Source organism: Pongo abelii, chromosome 4 (genome assembly GCF_028885655.2).
Source record: "Pongo abelii isolate AG06213 chromosome 4, NHGRI_mPonAbe1-v2.0_pri, whole genome shotgun sequence".
Lineage (NCBI taxonomy): Eukaryota > Metazoa > Chordata > Mammalia > Primates > Hominidae > Pongo > Pongo abelii.
Window position 1 is genome coordinate 83,018,379 of NC_071989.2, and position 17,706 is coordinate 83,036,084.

General features: G+C 36.8%; 2 protein-coding genes across 20 annotated transcripts in view; one reads left to right on the top strand and one right to left on the bottom strand.

Annotated features, from left to right (window-relative positions):
* CERT1 (ceramide transporter 1) overlaps nt 1-10,631 on the bottom strand; it is a 144,930-nt gene extending 134,299 nt beyond the window's left edge. For 3 of the 8 annotated variants that reach the window (XR_008525027.2, XM_024246734.3, XM_063723906.1), the window contains exons 1-2: nt 10,043-10,631; nt 4,902-5,036 (exon numbers count right to left, since the gene is read on the bottom strand). Coding sequence is in view for 6 of the 8 variants with exons in the window: in XM_024246734.3 (XP_024102502.1) it covers nt 4,902-5,036; nt 10,043-10,138 (231 nt within the window). In the remaining 2 variants the exon portion in view is untranslated. 8 annotated transcript variants of the gene reach the window in all.
* Nucleotides 10,632-10,644: 13 nt separating this feature from the next.
* The window catches only part of POLK (DNA polymerase kappa), a 91,669-nt gene continuing 84,607 nt past the window's right edge, over nt 10,645-17,706 (top strand). For 9 of the 12 annotated variants that reach the window (XM_063724021.1, XM_024246849.3, XM_024246844.3 and 6 more), the window contains exon 1: nt 10,718-10,831. The gene's annotated coding sequence lies outside the window, so the exon portion shown is untranslated. Of the gene's footprint in view, nt 11,135-17,706 lie in introns of all 12 variants that reach the window. The other 3 variants (XM_054555269.2, XM_063724024.1, XM_063724027.1) reach the window with 3 other exon arrangements.

Sequence of the window (17,706 nt, forward strand, 5' to 3'; positions counted from 1 at the left end):
CCATTGTCTGGTTTTTTTTTTTTTTTTGAGACAGGGTCTCACTCTGTCTCCCAGCCTGGAGGGCAATGGCATCACCTTGGCTCCACCTGCAAGGCTGAAGCAGCTGATCCTCCCACCTCAGCCTCCAAAGAAGCTGAGACTACAGGTGTGTACCACCACACCAAGCTGATTTGTGTATTTTTTTGATGTTGAGATGGGGTTCTATCAGTTTCTTTAATTTTTCCACGATCTTTCAACTTCTGCTCTTGCAGTAATCCCCTACCTCACCAACTTGCCTAATCACTATTTGGACTTAATTTTTTTTTTAATCCAACAGTAACATTTTCATTACCTTTCAGTTTTCCTTCTAAAAATATTAAAACATAAAACTGGCAAATTTCCCTAAAACCAATCTATGATAAGAATAATAGAAATTCTACTCATTTGGTGATTTTAAAAGTTCAACAAGATATGAGGTATACAAAGGCAGATGCCTAAGGTGAGAAATGAAACTACAGAACTTAGGAAAACTAATTCTATCTGAAGATATTATACCAAAAATCTCTACCTGTTTTAATTTTAGTAACTGCAAATAAATTACTTCTATCTTCACCAATCAATCATTAGCAGTTTAAGGAACTGGTTGATGAAATACCCACAATGTAATTTTAAACAGAGGATAAGAAGAAGGACAAGCCAAATGCCCAGAAGAGAGTCCAGAAACAACCTTAAATAAATATGGGACCGTAATATATGATGAAAGTGGTGTTTGAAACCACTTGGAAAAAGGTTAGTTATTTAATTAATGCTACCAGGACACATAATTAAGTCATGTGGAAAAAAACTAAAAACATCAATATCACTCCTTAAACTAAAATAACTTCCACAGGAATCAAAATTCAAGTGTAAATTTTAGATGAAAATATATCTACATTTATATAGAGAGATAGTCTTTGAGAGAGAAACACCTATCTAAACAGGTAAATACAGAAGCCATAATAAAAGATGTCAATAAGAGTATGTAAAAATCTGAGATTTCTCTAGGGCCTAATACAGACTATAAAACAAGCAAAGAAGAAACAGACAAGTGACAATGTGGGGGAAAATATTTGCAACAGATGTGCCAAATGGCTAATTATCATATGAAGAGTTTCTACAAGCCAATAAGGAAAGAAAAACGAAAAAAAAAGTGCATAAGCAATTGGAAAAGAAAAAGAAATAAAAATGGGCTATAAATTATTAAGTTACTCAACCTCATGGATAAAAAGTGCAATTTAAAATAATAAGATACCATTTTAATGTAGCAGTTTGACAAATACTTTAACATTTGCCAAAACCCAACTTCCTCAATACTTGCGGGTAAGGAGAAACAGAGGCGCTCATTCACTACTGGTAGGAGTGAGGAGTGGTACTCTTGAAGGAGTATTTGACAATAACTAAAAACAAATTTTAAAGTACATATTTGTTTCAATAATGATTGTAATAAAAATTAGGCATGATTTAAATGTGCAAAAACAGGGTCCAGGCAAATAAATATAATATATCCACATGATTCAACAGAATATAACAGTTAATGTGTAAGTTGTATTAAAACAAGGTGCAGAACAATAGGCTTAATATGATACCATTTGTGTAAATATTTATGAAAGATATAAACAAACCCTTGTATAGGTCTACACATTTTCTGAAAGGATGACCACAAATTTAAGTTTGGTTGTCTCTCAAGTGCAAGACTAAAAAGCAGCATGTACTTCTTAAACTTTTTAATGCCACGAATTATATTTTTTATCATGTGCACTTTATTTTAAAAATAGAATATAAAAAGTAAACAGTGTAAATATTCCATAAACATTTGCTTTTAATTGAAACAATTACAACTAACATATTCAGAATATCTACTATGTGGCAAATTTTGTAGCAGGGGCTGGGTCTTCTAAGTATCAAGCTATAATAACTGAAGAATTCAACTGTCTTTCTACAAACACTTATTCTACATACAAATAGCTCTTTTTACACAAAGTAAGGGAATACTATTTTTCCTCTCACCTACTTACTGTCAATCCTTTCACATTAAGGAATAAATTCTCTCAAGACATACTTTCTTCCTTGAAATTATTTCACCCACTTTATTATCACACAGATAAAGAATATTGTTTTTATAAATTAAGAGTGATTTAATCATTAAACTAAGAACGAACTTAAAATGGATTAGGCTCTATCAAGAAATGCGGGCTCAGATGCTAGGTCCACCAACAAATAATATAGTAATGAATGCTTACAGTAAAGTCACATCAACTCTTCAAGCCCAGATTTCTTTGTACATGAATATTATCAATTTCATAAGAGTGCCATATAAAGAAATTAAACATTTACATTCTTTGTATTCTGACATGAAGTGATATAGGCATAGCCCATATTTAAGGAAAAAAAATACCAAAGAGATGCCTATTAATATTTAATGAGGAATATTACTATTACATTTATTTAACTAAAGTACATACTCTAATTTGTAAACTCATCCTGAGTTCACTGAATTCAGTTATATTTTTAATTTCCTTTAAATATGTAAGTGGAGTCTGTGAACCCACAGGGCAAGGAAAGTTCAAGTTCAATAATATAAATGCTTGTGTTTTTTCCTATCATCCGTTTCATTGTATCTAAGACTACCACACAGATTTTGCTGCCTCATTCATCTTTTTACTTCTACTTTTATCTCTCCTTCAAAGAATTCAAATTGTTTCTCGTTCCTACCCATCTTTTACTAGGTACCACAATGAAAGTTATGTGTGTACATATAGCTATAACAAAAATCAATTACAGTAAAGTAACAGTTTTCTTCCTGAGAAGATGGATATAAATGTTTATTTAAAATTTTCTTTTCTCCAAATAAGCCAGGCAATATTATTATAGTCCATAATTCAAGACAGAATAACTATATTTAAATCCACAGAAACTAGCATGGTACTCTAGGAATACTACTACTTAGGGAACAATAAAGATAAAATTTAATTCCTCCCCATTTTTACATTAATCATTACACTATTTTCAAAGAGTTAACCATTGCAACTAATAAACATCCAATAATAATACACAAAAGAAGGGGAGTGGAGGATCAAGGAAAAACACTTGAAGATCGCAAGGTACATTTCAATTCACTATTCTGTCCACTGACATGAATAACGATCTATCTCAGAAGAAACACACCCAAAATATTAAACTAGATACAATTTCTAAACACATTACAATGTACCACACACCAGTCAAAATAAATACTGAGCCTTTATGTTAAAGCTATTTCCTAAAAATTGTCTCTAAGAATAGAGAGTAGTAGTTTCATTATCAACACTTCCGAATATTTCTTCTGTGTTTCTCTAACTTGATATTCAATTCTAAACTTTTGTTTTCAAACTTTGAATATACAAGGGGGGAAATAATGTATAAAAAATAATGTAAAAATACTGTAACATTTTCCCTAAATGCATAACAAACATACGCTAAGTAAAGATTAGATATTAACAGAAATCTGAAGTATTATATATATATATCTTTCACTTTTATAAGCCAAATAAATTCTATCACAAAATGTGACTTCTCTTTGAGTGAGTTAGTAAAATCTGTATTTTTGTTTTAACATACCCATTTTCAGATTTTAACTACAACAGCTCCCTTAACTGACCTCTATTTAACTGTCTGGCCTTAGCCAACACTTTTTTTTTTTTTTTGCCCATGGCATGCTAACCATTCTTAACCAGTATGCTAATTTTTGTATAATCAGGCACTTCTGTTCTCACTAGTTGGGTTACATGCTTAACAAGTCAGCTGGTTGTTCCCAAACCTGTTTATGCCAGTTTACTTGTTATAGTTCTTACATATCTTAAACACTATTCATGTCTAATGACTACGAGTGCAAAAAGGAACAGTTGTTTCTATATAATAAGTTAAATGTAAACTAAGTAGGCCGGGTGCGGTGGCTCACGCCTGTAATCCCAGCACTTTGGGAGGCTGAGGTGGGTGGATCACTTGAGGTCAGGAGTTTGAGACCAGCCTGGCCAACACAGTGAAACTCCATTTCTACTAAAAATACAAAAATTAGCCATGCGTGGTGGCACGTGGCTATAGTCCCAGCTACTTGGGAGGCTGAGGCAGAAGAATTGCTTGAACCTGGGAGGTTGAGGTTGCAGTGAGCTGAGACCACAGAACTGCACTCCAGCCTGGGTGACAGAGCAAGACTGTCTCAAAAACAAAACAAAGCAAAACAAAAAAAGAACAAGAAAATGTAAACTAAGCAGAATGACTCAACAAAAGCGAGTTATTCTTTTAAAGGGTGTTGAATTAGATAAAAGTGACATAACTGCAAAATATAAGGGGAAATCATAAAAAGTTAGAAGGAGCCTATACTTAGGGTTTTTCAAGTTATCTTCAGGCTTTTATTCCACGTTAGAGAAATCAAAACTGCAAATAGCAAATCATGTGTGAGGAATATGAGAACAGCTTCTCCCAGCTCCACAAAGAGATGGCATAGCTCAATGTTAAAAAGTTTAAAAATGAATTTACATTTATATTTTTAAGTTAAAATTTTAGAATGTTACCTACAAGATGTATTATTTTTAAATATTCAGTAACCTACAAAGTAACTGTCCCAGCCTCAACAAATAAAAAGGCTTCAAATATTTGTTTTTCCTGAAGCCCTTAAACTGGTTTGATATACCCACTAGATAAAAACTACATGTCTATGCAAAATAACAATATGTAGTAAAAACCACAGTAAAATCACTTTATGGAAAAAAGTATTAGAATGTATATTCTACAAGGACAAGGATCTTTATCTTATTCACGGATGTATCCTGAACACGTAGAACAGTTCCTGGTATGTAGCTGACACTCAATAAATATTTGTTGAATGAAGAAGAAAAGGAACTTACTGTGATGACAGCCTTGCTAAGACAGATGGATCCTCTGCAGCCATACTCTGTTTCATCTTCAGATTTGTAGTAACTCAGAGCATTATTTTTCAAAACTACCCAACGATCCTGCCACCCATGAATGTAGTTTGTCCACTGGGAGTGGGAAGGGGAAGGGAAGGGAGAAGAAAACAAAAAATAGAAGTATTTTAGAAATCTAAACTTTTTGAAACAGCAATCTAATTCTAAAACCAAAATGTGAAAAGTCCAACTTAATTCTAAGCATAAACAGAAAAATGATTATAAAAAGTGAAAAGTTGAGATTTCCTAGATTGCATAATGATTTTCAGTAATTTTTACAATATTATAAATAAATCGTTAAGAAATAAAATATAACATTTTCTTCTAACATTTGAAGAATAAAATGAAAGCCAGATTTTGGTTAAAATTATTGTTTGTTCTTTGTGTGCTTTCATCCTCTCCTAAGTACCTTCATGATATTTGTTTTGGTCCTTGTCATAATTAACATGTTCAACAGAGAAGTATGTTCAGTTATGTATGTAGTCTCTCATTCTGACACCAAAGACTGCATGAAGCCTTCTAAATCAATGGAAGTATAAAGTCAATTATTGCTAAACTCTACTTTTGTTGTTATTCCTATATGAAAATTTATAATGGCCATAACTATATCAAAATAAAAATAATAATCTTTAGTAAGCTGGCATCAACTTTAACTTCTCCTCTACAGAACTGAATAATATTAAAAATGGCCAATACATTTTCCAAGTTCCTCTGAACATATATTTTTCAAACTCAAGAGTAATAAAACAAAAATAAAATTGGTTTTCAAAAACATATTGGATTGCCTTCAATGCCTTAAAAGAGTTTCTGTGTTGCTAAAGTCTTGTTGCACAGTGAAGATCACAATAAACTGGAAAAGGCAGAAATGTAACCTTTACAGGAATACTTATTTTTGCATGTTTTTATCTATGCTCTGGGGTGTTAAGTATAGAAAAATCTCAAAAACTATCTGCCAATTCCAAAAACTAATTAAAAATGGATTGCCAAAATATACTGCATTGGCTCAGGCTCTAAATCCACTGAGAAATCTTTTATTTTTCTGTTCTCTAATTAAGCATTTTTGAGATTGATTCAGTTCTTAAATTTTCTTTTATTTAGTATTTTTTTGAGACAGGGTCTCGCTCTGTCACCCAGGATGGAGTGCAGTGGCACCATCTCAGCTTACTGCAACCTCCTGGGCTCAATCCTCCCGCCTCAGCCTCCCAAGTGATTGAGACTACAGGTGTGCACCCCCAAATCTGGCTAATTTTTTGTAGAAATGAGGTTTCACTGTGGTGCCAAGGCTCGTCTCAAACTCCTGGGCTCAAGTGATCTGTCTTCCTTGGTCTCCCAAAGTGCTGGGACTACAGGTGAGCCACTATCCCTAGCCAGCTCTTAATTTTTCTAAGCCCCATCATTACAACCACTCTCTGAGAACTCACCCAAGCCAACATTTAACTCATTCTAGTGGCTCCCAATCACCATTTCCTTATTTCTAACTGCTTGTGATGTACCACCACTTAGACACAGGCTTGAAATAAATGATAGTTACCAATAAAACTGAATTCGCCTTCCTATAAAGTGTACTTCCTTCCTATTTTCCTACTTCCCCGGAGAGACTGCTACTTCTGCTCAGAGTTAGCGTATTAAATATACAAACAGATTAGTGGATATAGGATAAAATAGGCTCAACTATTTCATAACTCATGTGAAGAGAGTTTTGACAAGTACTTTTGTAAACTTCAGTTTCTTTGCCTGTTGACTGATGGCTGAATAAAATAATGAAAATGCCTAGCATAGTCACAGAAGATATTCAATACCTAGGTGTTCCTTCTCAATATTTATAGCCCATTACCAAAAGCTGCTCATCTTTCCTTCATAGTAAACCCTTAAATTTGCCTCCTCTTCTCATTTTCAACTATTCCAATCAAATTATCCAGTTCCTGTATTCCTTAGGAGACTTAATAATCTTTTCTCTAGTATCTTCTGTTTTTTTCATAATTTACACAAGCTTATTTACTTACTAAGCATATTTGCCTACTTTTCTTACATATTGATCGCATTGAGTCTCCAGCTCCAAAACTTACATGGACAACTTCCCACTGACTGTCATACAAATTGTTTAGGGCATTCGAGACCCTTCATGGATTAATCTTACCTCATTTACAATTACCACACTTCATAAGGCTAAACTTTGTGACAGTGGTCAAGTTACTTAATCTCTTTGTGTTCTTTTTTTCTTTGTCAAACTCTCTTACAGTTAAGTTTAAACAAGAATAGACTTAGAACAGTGCCTGGACATACTATTTTCTGAATCTGAGGAAGAGTTATACATAGCTAATGAAGCTTAACCTTCAGCATTTCTCACTAGAATAGAACTCTTTCAATGTTAGAGAGGCCCCAGCAATTACGTAATCATAACTTAATATTAGTTCTTGTAAGAGATTGAACAAACTGTATCAGCTTCAGGACCCTTTACTCAGTAAGTGTTAGCTGTATCATGACACCTGGAAGACAAGTTTTTTGTCTTTTCTCTGCTCTCATAATGTTCCCTCACTCTTCCCCATTTAACAAATACAGATAAGGCAATATGCTAGACACTGCAGGGGAATCAAATATTACTGTGGCCAATAGGCCAGCAGACACAAACTCAAGAGAAAAAAATATATATTTAGAATAAGAGTCAGTCAGAAGCAAGCTACAAACAAAATGCTATGGGAATTCAAGTGAAGGAGGTCTTGAATGATGGCAAAATAAGAAAAGGCTTTATGGAAAGGACAGTATTTGGCTTGGACTCTTAAGGATGGATAGAATTTCAAACAGTGGTGTGTGGAAAAACAGAAGGTAAACCATGAAGGATGGAGGAAATTCAGAAACTGAATGAGATTATTTTATCCAGGCTTAGTTGCTCTCAAGTCCTACTAAGGCATGCATCTTTTCCCCACCATGATTCATCACGATACTTGTTATAACCAGATAGAATTATTGTCTATCCAGTATTTTTGGAATCTATACACTTAAGTGTGATTTATAAGAAATATGCTTCATAGGTATTTCCATGTATTTCAAATCACCATATGGAAAATACCCTTTGAACTGGTATATTTCTAATATAAATTTACCCAAGCCCATTCCAAATCCACCCCATTTTGGGGGAGAAACAAAATGAATTGTACCGGGATTTATTTACATTACTCAATGGAAGGAAAAGAACAAAAGCCGAGTTCTGACCCTTGTTTAAATTACCAGGTGAATACAAAGAATTCAAAATACATAATTTACATTTAAAAACATGTACCATACTCAGTATGAGTATATATATTCAATTTAGAATACCCTTGATTAAAAAGCTTCCAGAAAACACTGTATATAACCATAAATTGGTAAATCTCAGGAAAATTTCCTTCATAGTTTTGAGCAAGAATACCAAAAGCTTTATCCCTATTCATTCTATATATGCAGCAACAGTCAAAATTTAAGCTATTCACCTTCCATAGAGGTGATCAAATACATTTGTATGCATTTAAATATCGAGATTGGTCTTCCATTTTTTTATCTATAGTATACCTACTCCAGAGCACTGGTGACTTTTTCCCCCAGTCACTCCACTCCCCCAACCCCCAAAAAAGTAATTATCAGTAGGTCAAAAGTACAATTTGTTTTGTAAAATACTTAACACATCACAATACTAATATGGCAGTCAGCTTCCCATCTTATGAGCAGTGATGAAACTATTAAAATCACCGAGAAGCAAGTAACCCACTTCCTATTACCAACTGAAAATGTATACCTACTACACAATGTGTTCAATAGAGATTCCTATATTACAGGATACATTTAATCTAAAGAAATCCTGAGGAGCTTCTCGTTACTGAAAACCTTGCACTGAAATTTCAAGAATGATCACACCATCAATATACAACATAATTTTGCTGCTATACAAATAAAAGTCAACACTTGCAATCCTTAGTTCTGACTACTCATGCCTTTCCTGGTCCCCTTCTCATTAGCTTTCTAAAGACATTATAAAAGCCTAATATGAAACAATTCCACAAATAATGTCTAAGTGATTTGCCAAATATGAATACTGGAAACAGGGTGATTTCTTAATAGCCACTGGCTGCACATGACATAGTATCTTATGACCAGCTTGTTGAGGGACTGGCCCAGCTCCCCCTCTCCAAGTTAACTGCTAGCTCCAGCCATTTCTAAAAAAGTTTAACAGGAAGGGAGAGAGAAGTCAAAAAGGCTATGTGAATCTTCTTATAGCAAAAACTTAAAAAAAAAAATCCCCACAACTATGTAATATCAAGAGATCATCCATCTACAGTCCTATAATGACTGCTTTGCTAAAATTTTGATACAGGGATTTTAAAAAATACATAAAAGGTAAAACACCTTTTCCTTACCCTCGACCCCTTACCGAAAAATATTTTATTATTAAGTAATGCTCTTCTTCCTGGACTAAAGATCAGTCTCCATTCTCACATGTTCCAAGTTACTATGAATATTTCCTGTACCCATCACGTGCCGATTCAATATCTCTATTCTGAACTAAGGTACAGGGTGAGGGAGAAAGTCCTCCACATTCATCTGCCTCACTACATCTAACCTGGCAGAGTTCAACACCTCAAATTTCAACACCAAGCCGAGTTGCTCCAGCTTCTGTCGAAAGAGTTGCGTCCGCAGTGCCCCCCAACCTACTCGGCTTGGCATCCTCAGAGAGACCAACCTCTTTTAAGAGGTTCGACTTGAACCGCTCCCATGCCCAGTCGTTCGGACACCGCTGAAGCCCAACCCTGATTCCTTACACCCAGGACAGCTGCCGCCCTAAGTCCCAAGTCGCGGCGCGCATCTGGCCTCCCAAACTGGATCCCAGGTTTATACATCCTTTCCCTGGTCCTCGGCTGCCCCCGACGAGCCCCCGGGCAACAAGGACAGTGCCCCTATATCCCCGCCTCATCCCTAGTCGCTGCAGCAATACTCAGCCTCGCACCCCGGCACGTTCCGCGCCTCCCGCCAGCCCCACCCCACCGCCTCAGCGGATTGCCTCGCGGCAGGTGAGTCTGGCCAGGGGTCCCTTGGCACCACGGGTGGCTCACCTTACTGAGGACCCCGCAGCGCTCCACAGGCGGCCCAGACTCCGTCTCTGGATCCTCCTCCGATCCCGACGAGTTCCAGCTCTGATTATCCGACATGGAGGCGCGACAGCCGAGCAGGAGACCGGCCCCCGCTCCCTCAGCTGCGCCGGAGGAGGCGCCCAGTCCTCGGGGTGAAGGGTCGGGGGATGGCAAGGCGAAGAGTGCCCGCTCCGGTGTGGGGGGGAGCAGGAGGAGGGACGAAGTCCGCCCGCCGCGCCTGACACCGAGCGGAGCGAGGAAGGAGGACGAGCGGTGAAGGAAGCCTACCCTTCCAGCCGTCAGCCGCCGCCGTCGCCGTGACCCCTGCGTTGCGCCCGGCGCTGCCACCCGAACTTAGCCCCCTCGATGCCAATTTCAAATAGGGGAGGGAAAGGGAGAAGAAGGGAAGAGAAAATCCGACCGCTGAGACCCGCGTCCACTCACACCTCCGCTACCGCCGCCATCTTCCTGCCTGGCCCACTATTTACCCTCCCCTCCCCTGTCCTTTCCCCTCCCCTTCGTCCTCCCATTCTCCCCCACTACTCTCCGCCCCGTCCCCCTCCCGGCGTCTGACGCCACACGCCGAGCGTTCGGGATCCTCCTTCCGAACCCTACCTCCGGCTCTCCCGGGTGACGACGGGTAGAAAAGCAGGAGGAGCGGAGAAAGGAGAGGGCGGGGTAGGGATGCCGCTGTGCTGCATTCTGGGAAGGGCGTTGGTCCGTCGCTCGCGCAGCCTCCTGGGAGTTGTAGTCGCGATCCTGAGGTAACGGGTGAGTATCCCGCGCGGGGATCGCTTGTCCCCTTAGGGCTTTGTCAGTCGGTGGGTGGGCTTCGTTTGACAGTTGCGTGACCTGCCCCTCGGCCTCGCTTGTATCCTTGCCTTGTGTGTTTATGACGAACCCTCCGGGCTTGCGGGCCCAGACGTGAGAGAGCTTTCCGCTGAAGATGACGGGCCTGCTTTCCAGGGCGGCTTGTCGAAAGCCCGGGAGCGTCTGGCCGCTTCCGGCTCAACCACGGGCTGGGGTTTTGTGAGCTCCTAGTGCCAAGCGTTTTCTTTCCACCAGATCACCGCTGTAAATCTCGAGGGTCTTACTCATTAGAAGTTAGAATTCACATTTGACGTTTAAAGGAAGAATTTCCTTAGTACCTTCTCACAAGCACGCACTTCGCATTTTTAGATTTCTAGAGTTTTCTTTATAGAAAGTAATTTTGAGGTTGTCAGAGAATAAATGACGTTAGAAAGGTTTTTAAAGTAAAACAAGAATGTCAGATGATAGCCTGGGATTTTCTCTTGGTTGTAAATGAATATCTTAGTGAGAACCACGTTAACCCATGCCTGACCCTCAAAGATAGGAACGGTTGGATATATAGAAACTTTCTCGTATTAGAAATACCGAAGTGCAATGGTTTTGTGTATACAAGGGATTAGGCAATATTTTTGTTTTAAGACTAGGGTTGAATTAGCAGAAAGACCAATAGAAGATCTAACAACTCTTGTCAGTTGTCAAGGATAACTTTGATTATGAGACTTTGACTTTGTAGCTTCAGTAATTTCCTCTCGTTAGCTATTTTAATATAGTCGATTTCCTTGTAATTGCCAAGAGTAAAATTTGTTATTAAACCTTAGAAAGAATACTGTCTTACTACAAAGATGGGACGATAGGAGCGAAATTTCGAGTCTAAGGGAAAATACTGGCCGAGTGTGGTGGCTCACGCCTGTAATCCCAGCACTTTGGGAGGCCGAGGTGGGTGGATCACCTGAGGCAGGGAGTTTGAGACCAGCCTGGCCAACAAGGTAAAACCCCGTCTCTACTAAAAATATAAAGATTAGCCGAGCATGGTGGTAGGTGCCTGTAACTCCAGCTCTTTATATCCTGGTTTCGAATCTAGGCTTGATGACCTTTTCCCATATCCCAGTCTCATATTTTTTTCTTCCTGCATGGGGGATTAATTACGATTCTGAATGGTTGGTAGCATGAAGCTAGGTTATCCCTATCGTGGCAATGGATGTTTAAGTAGGCATTGCCAATATTTATCTTGCTTTTACTTTCTTCTTTTTCTGACCATCCACACTCCATTTATATTGATGAGTTCTTTTACTAATATCAATTATTATTATATTATGCTCATACTGCCATGTCTTATTCTGCAGCTTTGATCCTTAAGGTGACTTTGCATATCTGTCTAGGACTCCTTTATCTGTTGATTTTTACCATTTAAGTCTCCAAAGACAGCTGTATTTTTGGAAAAGTGGGAGGGAAGAGGTAGATGGGGATACTCATTGATACCTTAATGCACTTCCCAGCTGCTTGAGAATATGTCAGATCTCATAAAAAGTTCTAACATTCGAGAACAAGACAGTGATTTCAGAAATGGAATTTCAAAGGGTGTGTAGGCCACCCTTTTTATCCTGTTTCCTATTGTAGAAATGAGAGCCAGGCTAGGAATGTTTCAAGCAGAAATATTCTTACTATTCAGTGAAATTGAAAATGTATTCCCATATCTTTTACTCCTATCTGTTTGTTTTATGGGATAAAAACTTGTTAGGGTAGTTGGTATTTCATAGGCTTCACTATAACATTGGAAAATCTTTTAGTCTAAAAAGCACACAGTACAGTACACCAATGAACAGTATTAGTGCCCACTCTTGGCATGTACACATGTTCTTTCTGTCGTTTTTATTTTGCTTAGCTTTTGAGTCTCTTCCTGTTACTTTGAGAAATTCTTTTATTAATATTTTAAAGGCATAGTATATAAAGCAGTGTGGTGGTATATTAGGTATCAGTAGAATCCTCATGATAGTTATTTTGTAAACGTGTTTTGCTTCCTGTTTTTTTCTAACCTTTTTATTGTTTCACTTCTACTATAATTTCACATCCTTCTTAGTCAAATAAGTTGAAAAAATATATTTTTATAGAACATGTTGCTATGGTGATAGTTTATGAAAATATAGTTTATCCCTGTTTAAGATCTTTATTAAGATCTTGCTATATGATAATCTGACTGGGGTGCTATAAAAGTAAGATATAAACCACTTCTTCTGTAGATTCATTGTTTTCTAGCATTTTTCTGTCTAGGTATTCTGACAATAATTATGTGTAGAGAGTGAATAAAGATTTAAAATTGTGTGTGACATAGGAGGTTTTCAGTAAATAATAACTGATGAATGAAATAAATTTAGCTTGGTTGATGATTGAAGGGAAGTTGTGGGAACTGCAATTAACAAGGCCCAAGAAAAAAATCACTAACATGATTAAAATTGGTCAGAGACCAAAGAACCAAATAACATCGTAGCCTTTTGTAAGTAGCAATTATCATTTGCCAAAGGCCTACAAAATGTCAAACATTGTTTTAGATTCATTTGATTTATTCACTCTTCACAAAAATCCTGCAAGGTAGACACTATTCTTATTTTACATATGAGGAAATTAACATTCAAAGAAGTTAAGTAAGTTGCCCAGATCATCGCTAGTGAATAGTCTAGTCCAGACTTTGGACCTTAGGCGCTTGTAATACATAACTTTTAATACATATAGAATTGATTTTAGATTTTAGAGAAGTCACTCAGGCATAATGGCACATATCTGTAGTCCTAGCTGCTCGGGGTGCTGAGGTGGCAGGCTAGCTTGACCCCAGAGGTTTGAGGCTGTAGTGAGCTGTGATCATGCCAGTGCACTCCAGTGTAGGTGACAAAGTGAGACCCTGTCTCAAAAAAAAATTTTCCAAAAAACTATTATCCCAAATTTTTTAAATGATTAAACATTTGAGAATCTGTCAGAGCCAGATAGATTACATTCTAGGTGTGTTACATAGTTTTTCTTTAGTTTAACAGTTTTCTTAAAAGAAAATTTATCCACATGCATTTTTAAGGTGCAATAGCATATAGCCAGTTTACAGTTCTTTTCTTGCTAGTGTATACTAGCAAGTATATGTTCCAATTACTCATACATAATTTAAATGATCTCTGGAGCCTCTTGCAACTATCCCCTTGTCTTGTGTTGCTACTAAAAGGAATAACATATTGATTTAACCTTTGGTATTATCAGGAAAAATAGTCATTGTCATTTACTATCATTTTATTTTTTGTATTTTTGGTCATTTTATGAATAGTCCTGAGAAGCAGCAATAAAGGGATAGTGGAAAAACAACTTTATTAGAAATTATAATAAAAATGAAAATATAGCAAACCCAAATTTTTATTCCATATATTCTTGAAATAGGGAGGCCTCAAGCAATCCTCCTGCCTTGGCCTCCCAAAGTGTTGAGATTTGATGTGAGCCAACATGCCAGGCCCAATATTCTTTTTTTATGGCTAAATTCCATTGTGTATGTAGACCACATCTTCTTTATCCATTCATCCATTGATGGTTGATTCCATATTTTAGCTATTGTGAATAGTGCGGTAATAAACACGTGAGTGCAGATATCTCTTCAATGTATTGATTTCCCTTTTGGATATATACGTAGTAGTAGAATTGCTAGATCATATAGTAGTTGTATTTTAACTTTTCTGAGGAACCTCCATACTGTATTCCATAGTGACTGTACTAATTTACATTCCCACCAACAGTGTAGCAGGGTTCCCCTTTCTCCACATCCTTGCCACCATCCATTATTCCCTATCTTTTTAATAAAAGCCATTTTAGGCCACCCATGGTGGCTGAGGTGGGAGGATCACTTGAGCTGCTCAGGAGTTCAAAACTAGCCTGGGCAACGTAGTGAGACCTCGTCTCTGTTATAATAAAAAAAAATTTTTTAAGCCATTTTGACTGGGGTAAGATGATATCTCATTGTGGTTTTGATTTGCATTTCTATGATGATTAGTGATGTTGAACATTTTTTTAATTTACCTGTTGGCCATTAGTATGCCTTATTTTGAGAAATGTCTATTCTTTTGCCCATTTTTAAATCAGATTATTTTTCTTTTATTGAGTTGTTTGAGCTCCTTATATATTCTGGTTACTAATCCCTTGTCAGATGGATAGTTTGCAGACATTTTCTCCTGTTCTGTGGGTTGTCCCTTCACTTTGTTGATTGTTCACTCTGCTGTGAAGAAGCTTTTTAGCTTGATATAATCTAATTTGTCTACGTTTGCTTTGGTTGTCAGTGCTTTTGCGGTCTTACACAGAAAAGTCTTTGGCCAGGCCGAGTGTTGTGCCTCATGCCTATAATCCCAGCACTTTGGGAGGCTGAGGTAGAGGATTGCTTGACCCCAGGAGTTTCAGACCAGCCTGGGCAACATAGGGAGACCCTACTTTGGCAAAAAGAATTTTAAAAGTTTAAAAATTAAAATAAAATTAAAGAAAAAGTTTAAAACATTAAAAGTTTAAAATTAAAGTTAAATGAATAAATAAAATTAGCTGGATGTGGTAGCACACACCTGTGGTCCCAGCTACTCAGGAGCCTGAGGTGGGAGGATCGCTTGAGCTCAGGAGGTCAAGGGTATAGAAAGCTGTGATTGCACCACTGCATTCAAAGCCAGGTGACAGAGTGAGACCCTGTCTCCAAAAACAAAACAAAATAAAACAACCTTTGGCCAGACCAATGTCCTGGAGTATTTCCCAAATACATTTTTCTAGTAGTTTCATAATTTCAGATCTTACATTTAAGTTTCTAATCCATTTTGATTTGATTTTTGTATCAAAAATCAAAAAGAGATATAAGGAAGAAATATCTGAGAGATAGTCTCATTCTTCTGCATCTGGTTATCCGGTTTTCCCAGCACCATTTATTGAAGAGACTATCCTTTTACCGTGATGTGTTCTTGCTTGCTTTGTCAAAAATTACTTGGTTGTAAATGTGTGGATTTATATCTGGGTTCTCTATTCTGTTCCATTTGTCCATGTGTCTATTTTCTTGCCAGTATTATGGTCATTTGGTTACTATAGCTTTGTAGTATATTTTGAAGTCAGATAGTGTGATGCCCCAAGCTTTGTTCTTTTCCCCTAGGACTGCTTTGGCTATTCAGAGTCTTTTGTGGTTCTATATACATTTTAGGATTCTTTTTCTGTTTCTGTGAAGAATGTCACTGGTATTTTGATAGAGATTGCATTGAATCTGAAAATTGTTTAGGGTAGTATTGCCATTTTAACAATATTCTTCTAATTCCACAAACTTAGAATATCTTTCCTTTTATTTGTGTCTTCAATTTTCTTTATCAGTGTTTTATAGTTTTCTTTTATAGATCTTTCACTTAAGATAATTCCTCGGTATTTTATATTATTTGTAACTATTGTAAATGTTATACTCTAACAGCAAACAATATGAAAAATAAATCAAGAAAGCAATCTAAATAAAAAAAGTCTGTACTGACTTTTGTATGTTAATTTTGTATCCTGACACTTTACTGAATTTGTTTATCAGTTCTTAACAGCTTTTTGGTGGAGTCTTTAGGGGTTTTGTAGATATAAGATTATGTTGCCTACAAACAAAGATAACTTGACTCCTTCCTTTGCAATTTAGATGCCCTTTATTTCTTTCTCTTGTATGATTGCTGTGACCAGGGCTTTCAGTATTATGTTAGATAACAGTGGTGAAGGTGGGCATCCTTGTCTTGTTCCAGATCTTAGAGGAAAGGCTTTCAATATTTCACCATTCAGTGTGATTTTAGCTGTGGTTTTATCATATGTGGCCTTTATTATTTGGGGGCATGTTCCTGCTATATCCAGTTTGCTGAGGGTTTTTATCATAAAGAGATGTTGAATTTGTCAAATACTTTTTCAGCATCTATTGAAATGGTCATATGTTTTTGGTTCTTGATTCTGTTAATGCGATGTATCATGTTTATTGATTTGAATATGTTGAACTATCCTTGCGTCCCTTGGATGAATCCCACTTGATCATGGTGAAAGATCTTATTAATGTGATTTGCTAGTATTTTGTTGAGAATTTTGCATCTGTATTCATCAGTAATATTGGCCTGTAGTTTTCTTTTTTGTTGTGTCCTTATTTGGTTTTGATATCAGGGTAATGCTGGCATTGTAGAATGAGTTTGGAAGTATTCCCTGTTTAATTTTTTGTTTTGTTTTGTTTTGTTTTGGAAGAGTTTGAGTAGAAGTGAGAATTAGTTATTCTTGAAATGTTGGGTAGAATTCAGCAGTGAAGCCATCAGGTTCCAGGCTTTTCTTTGATGAAAGATTTTTTATTGCAGCTTCCATCTTGTTACTTACTGGTCTGTTCAGATTTTCAGTTTATTCATGTTTCAATCTTGGTAGGTTGTAAGTGTCCAGGAATTTATCCATTTCTTCTAGCTATTCCAATTTGTTGGCATATAGTTGCTCATAATAGTGTATAATGATTCTTTGTATTTCTGTGGTCTCAGTTGGTATGTCTACTTTTTCATTTCTGTTTTTATTTGAATTTTCTTTTATTTGTCTAAAGTTTTGTCAATTTCATCTGTCTTTTGAAAAAAACAACTTTTGTTGACCTGTATTTTTTTAGTCTCAATTTTATTTACCGCTGTTCTTATCTTCATTATTTATTTTCTTCTACTAATGTTGGGTTTGGATTGTTCCTGCTTTTCTAGTTTTTGAGATGCATTGTTAGGTTATTTATTTGAAATCTTTCTCCTTTTTTGATGTAGACAATTATTATTGTAAACTTCTCTCTTAGTACTGCTACTTTTGCTATATCCCATAGATTTTGG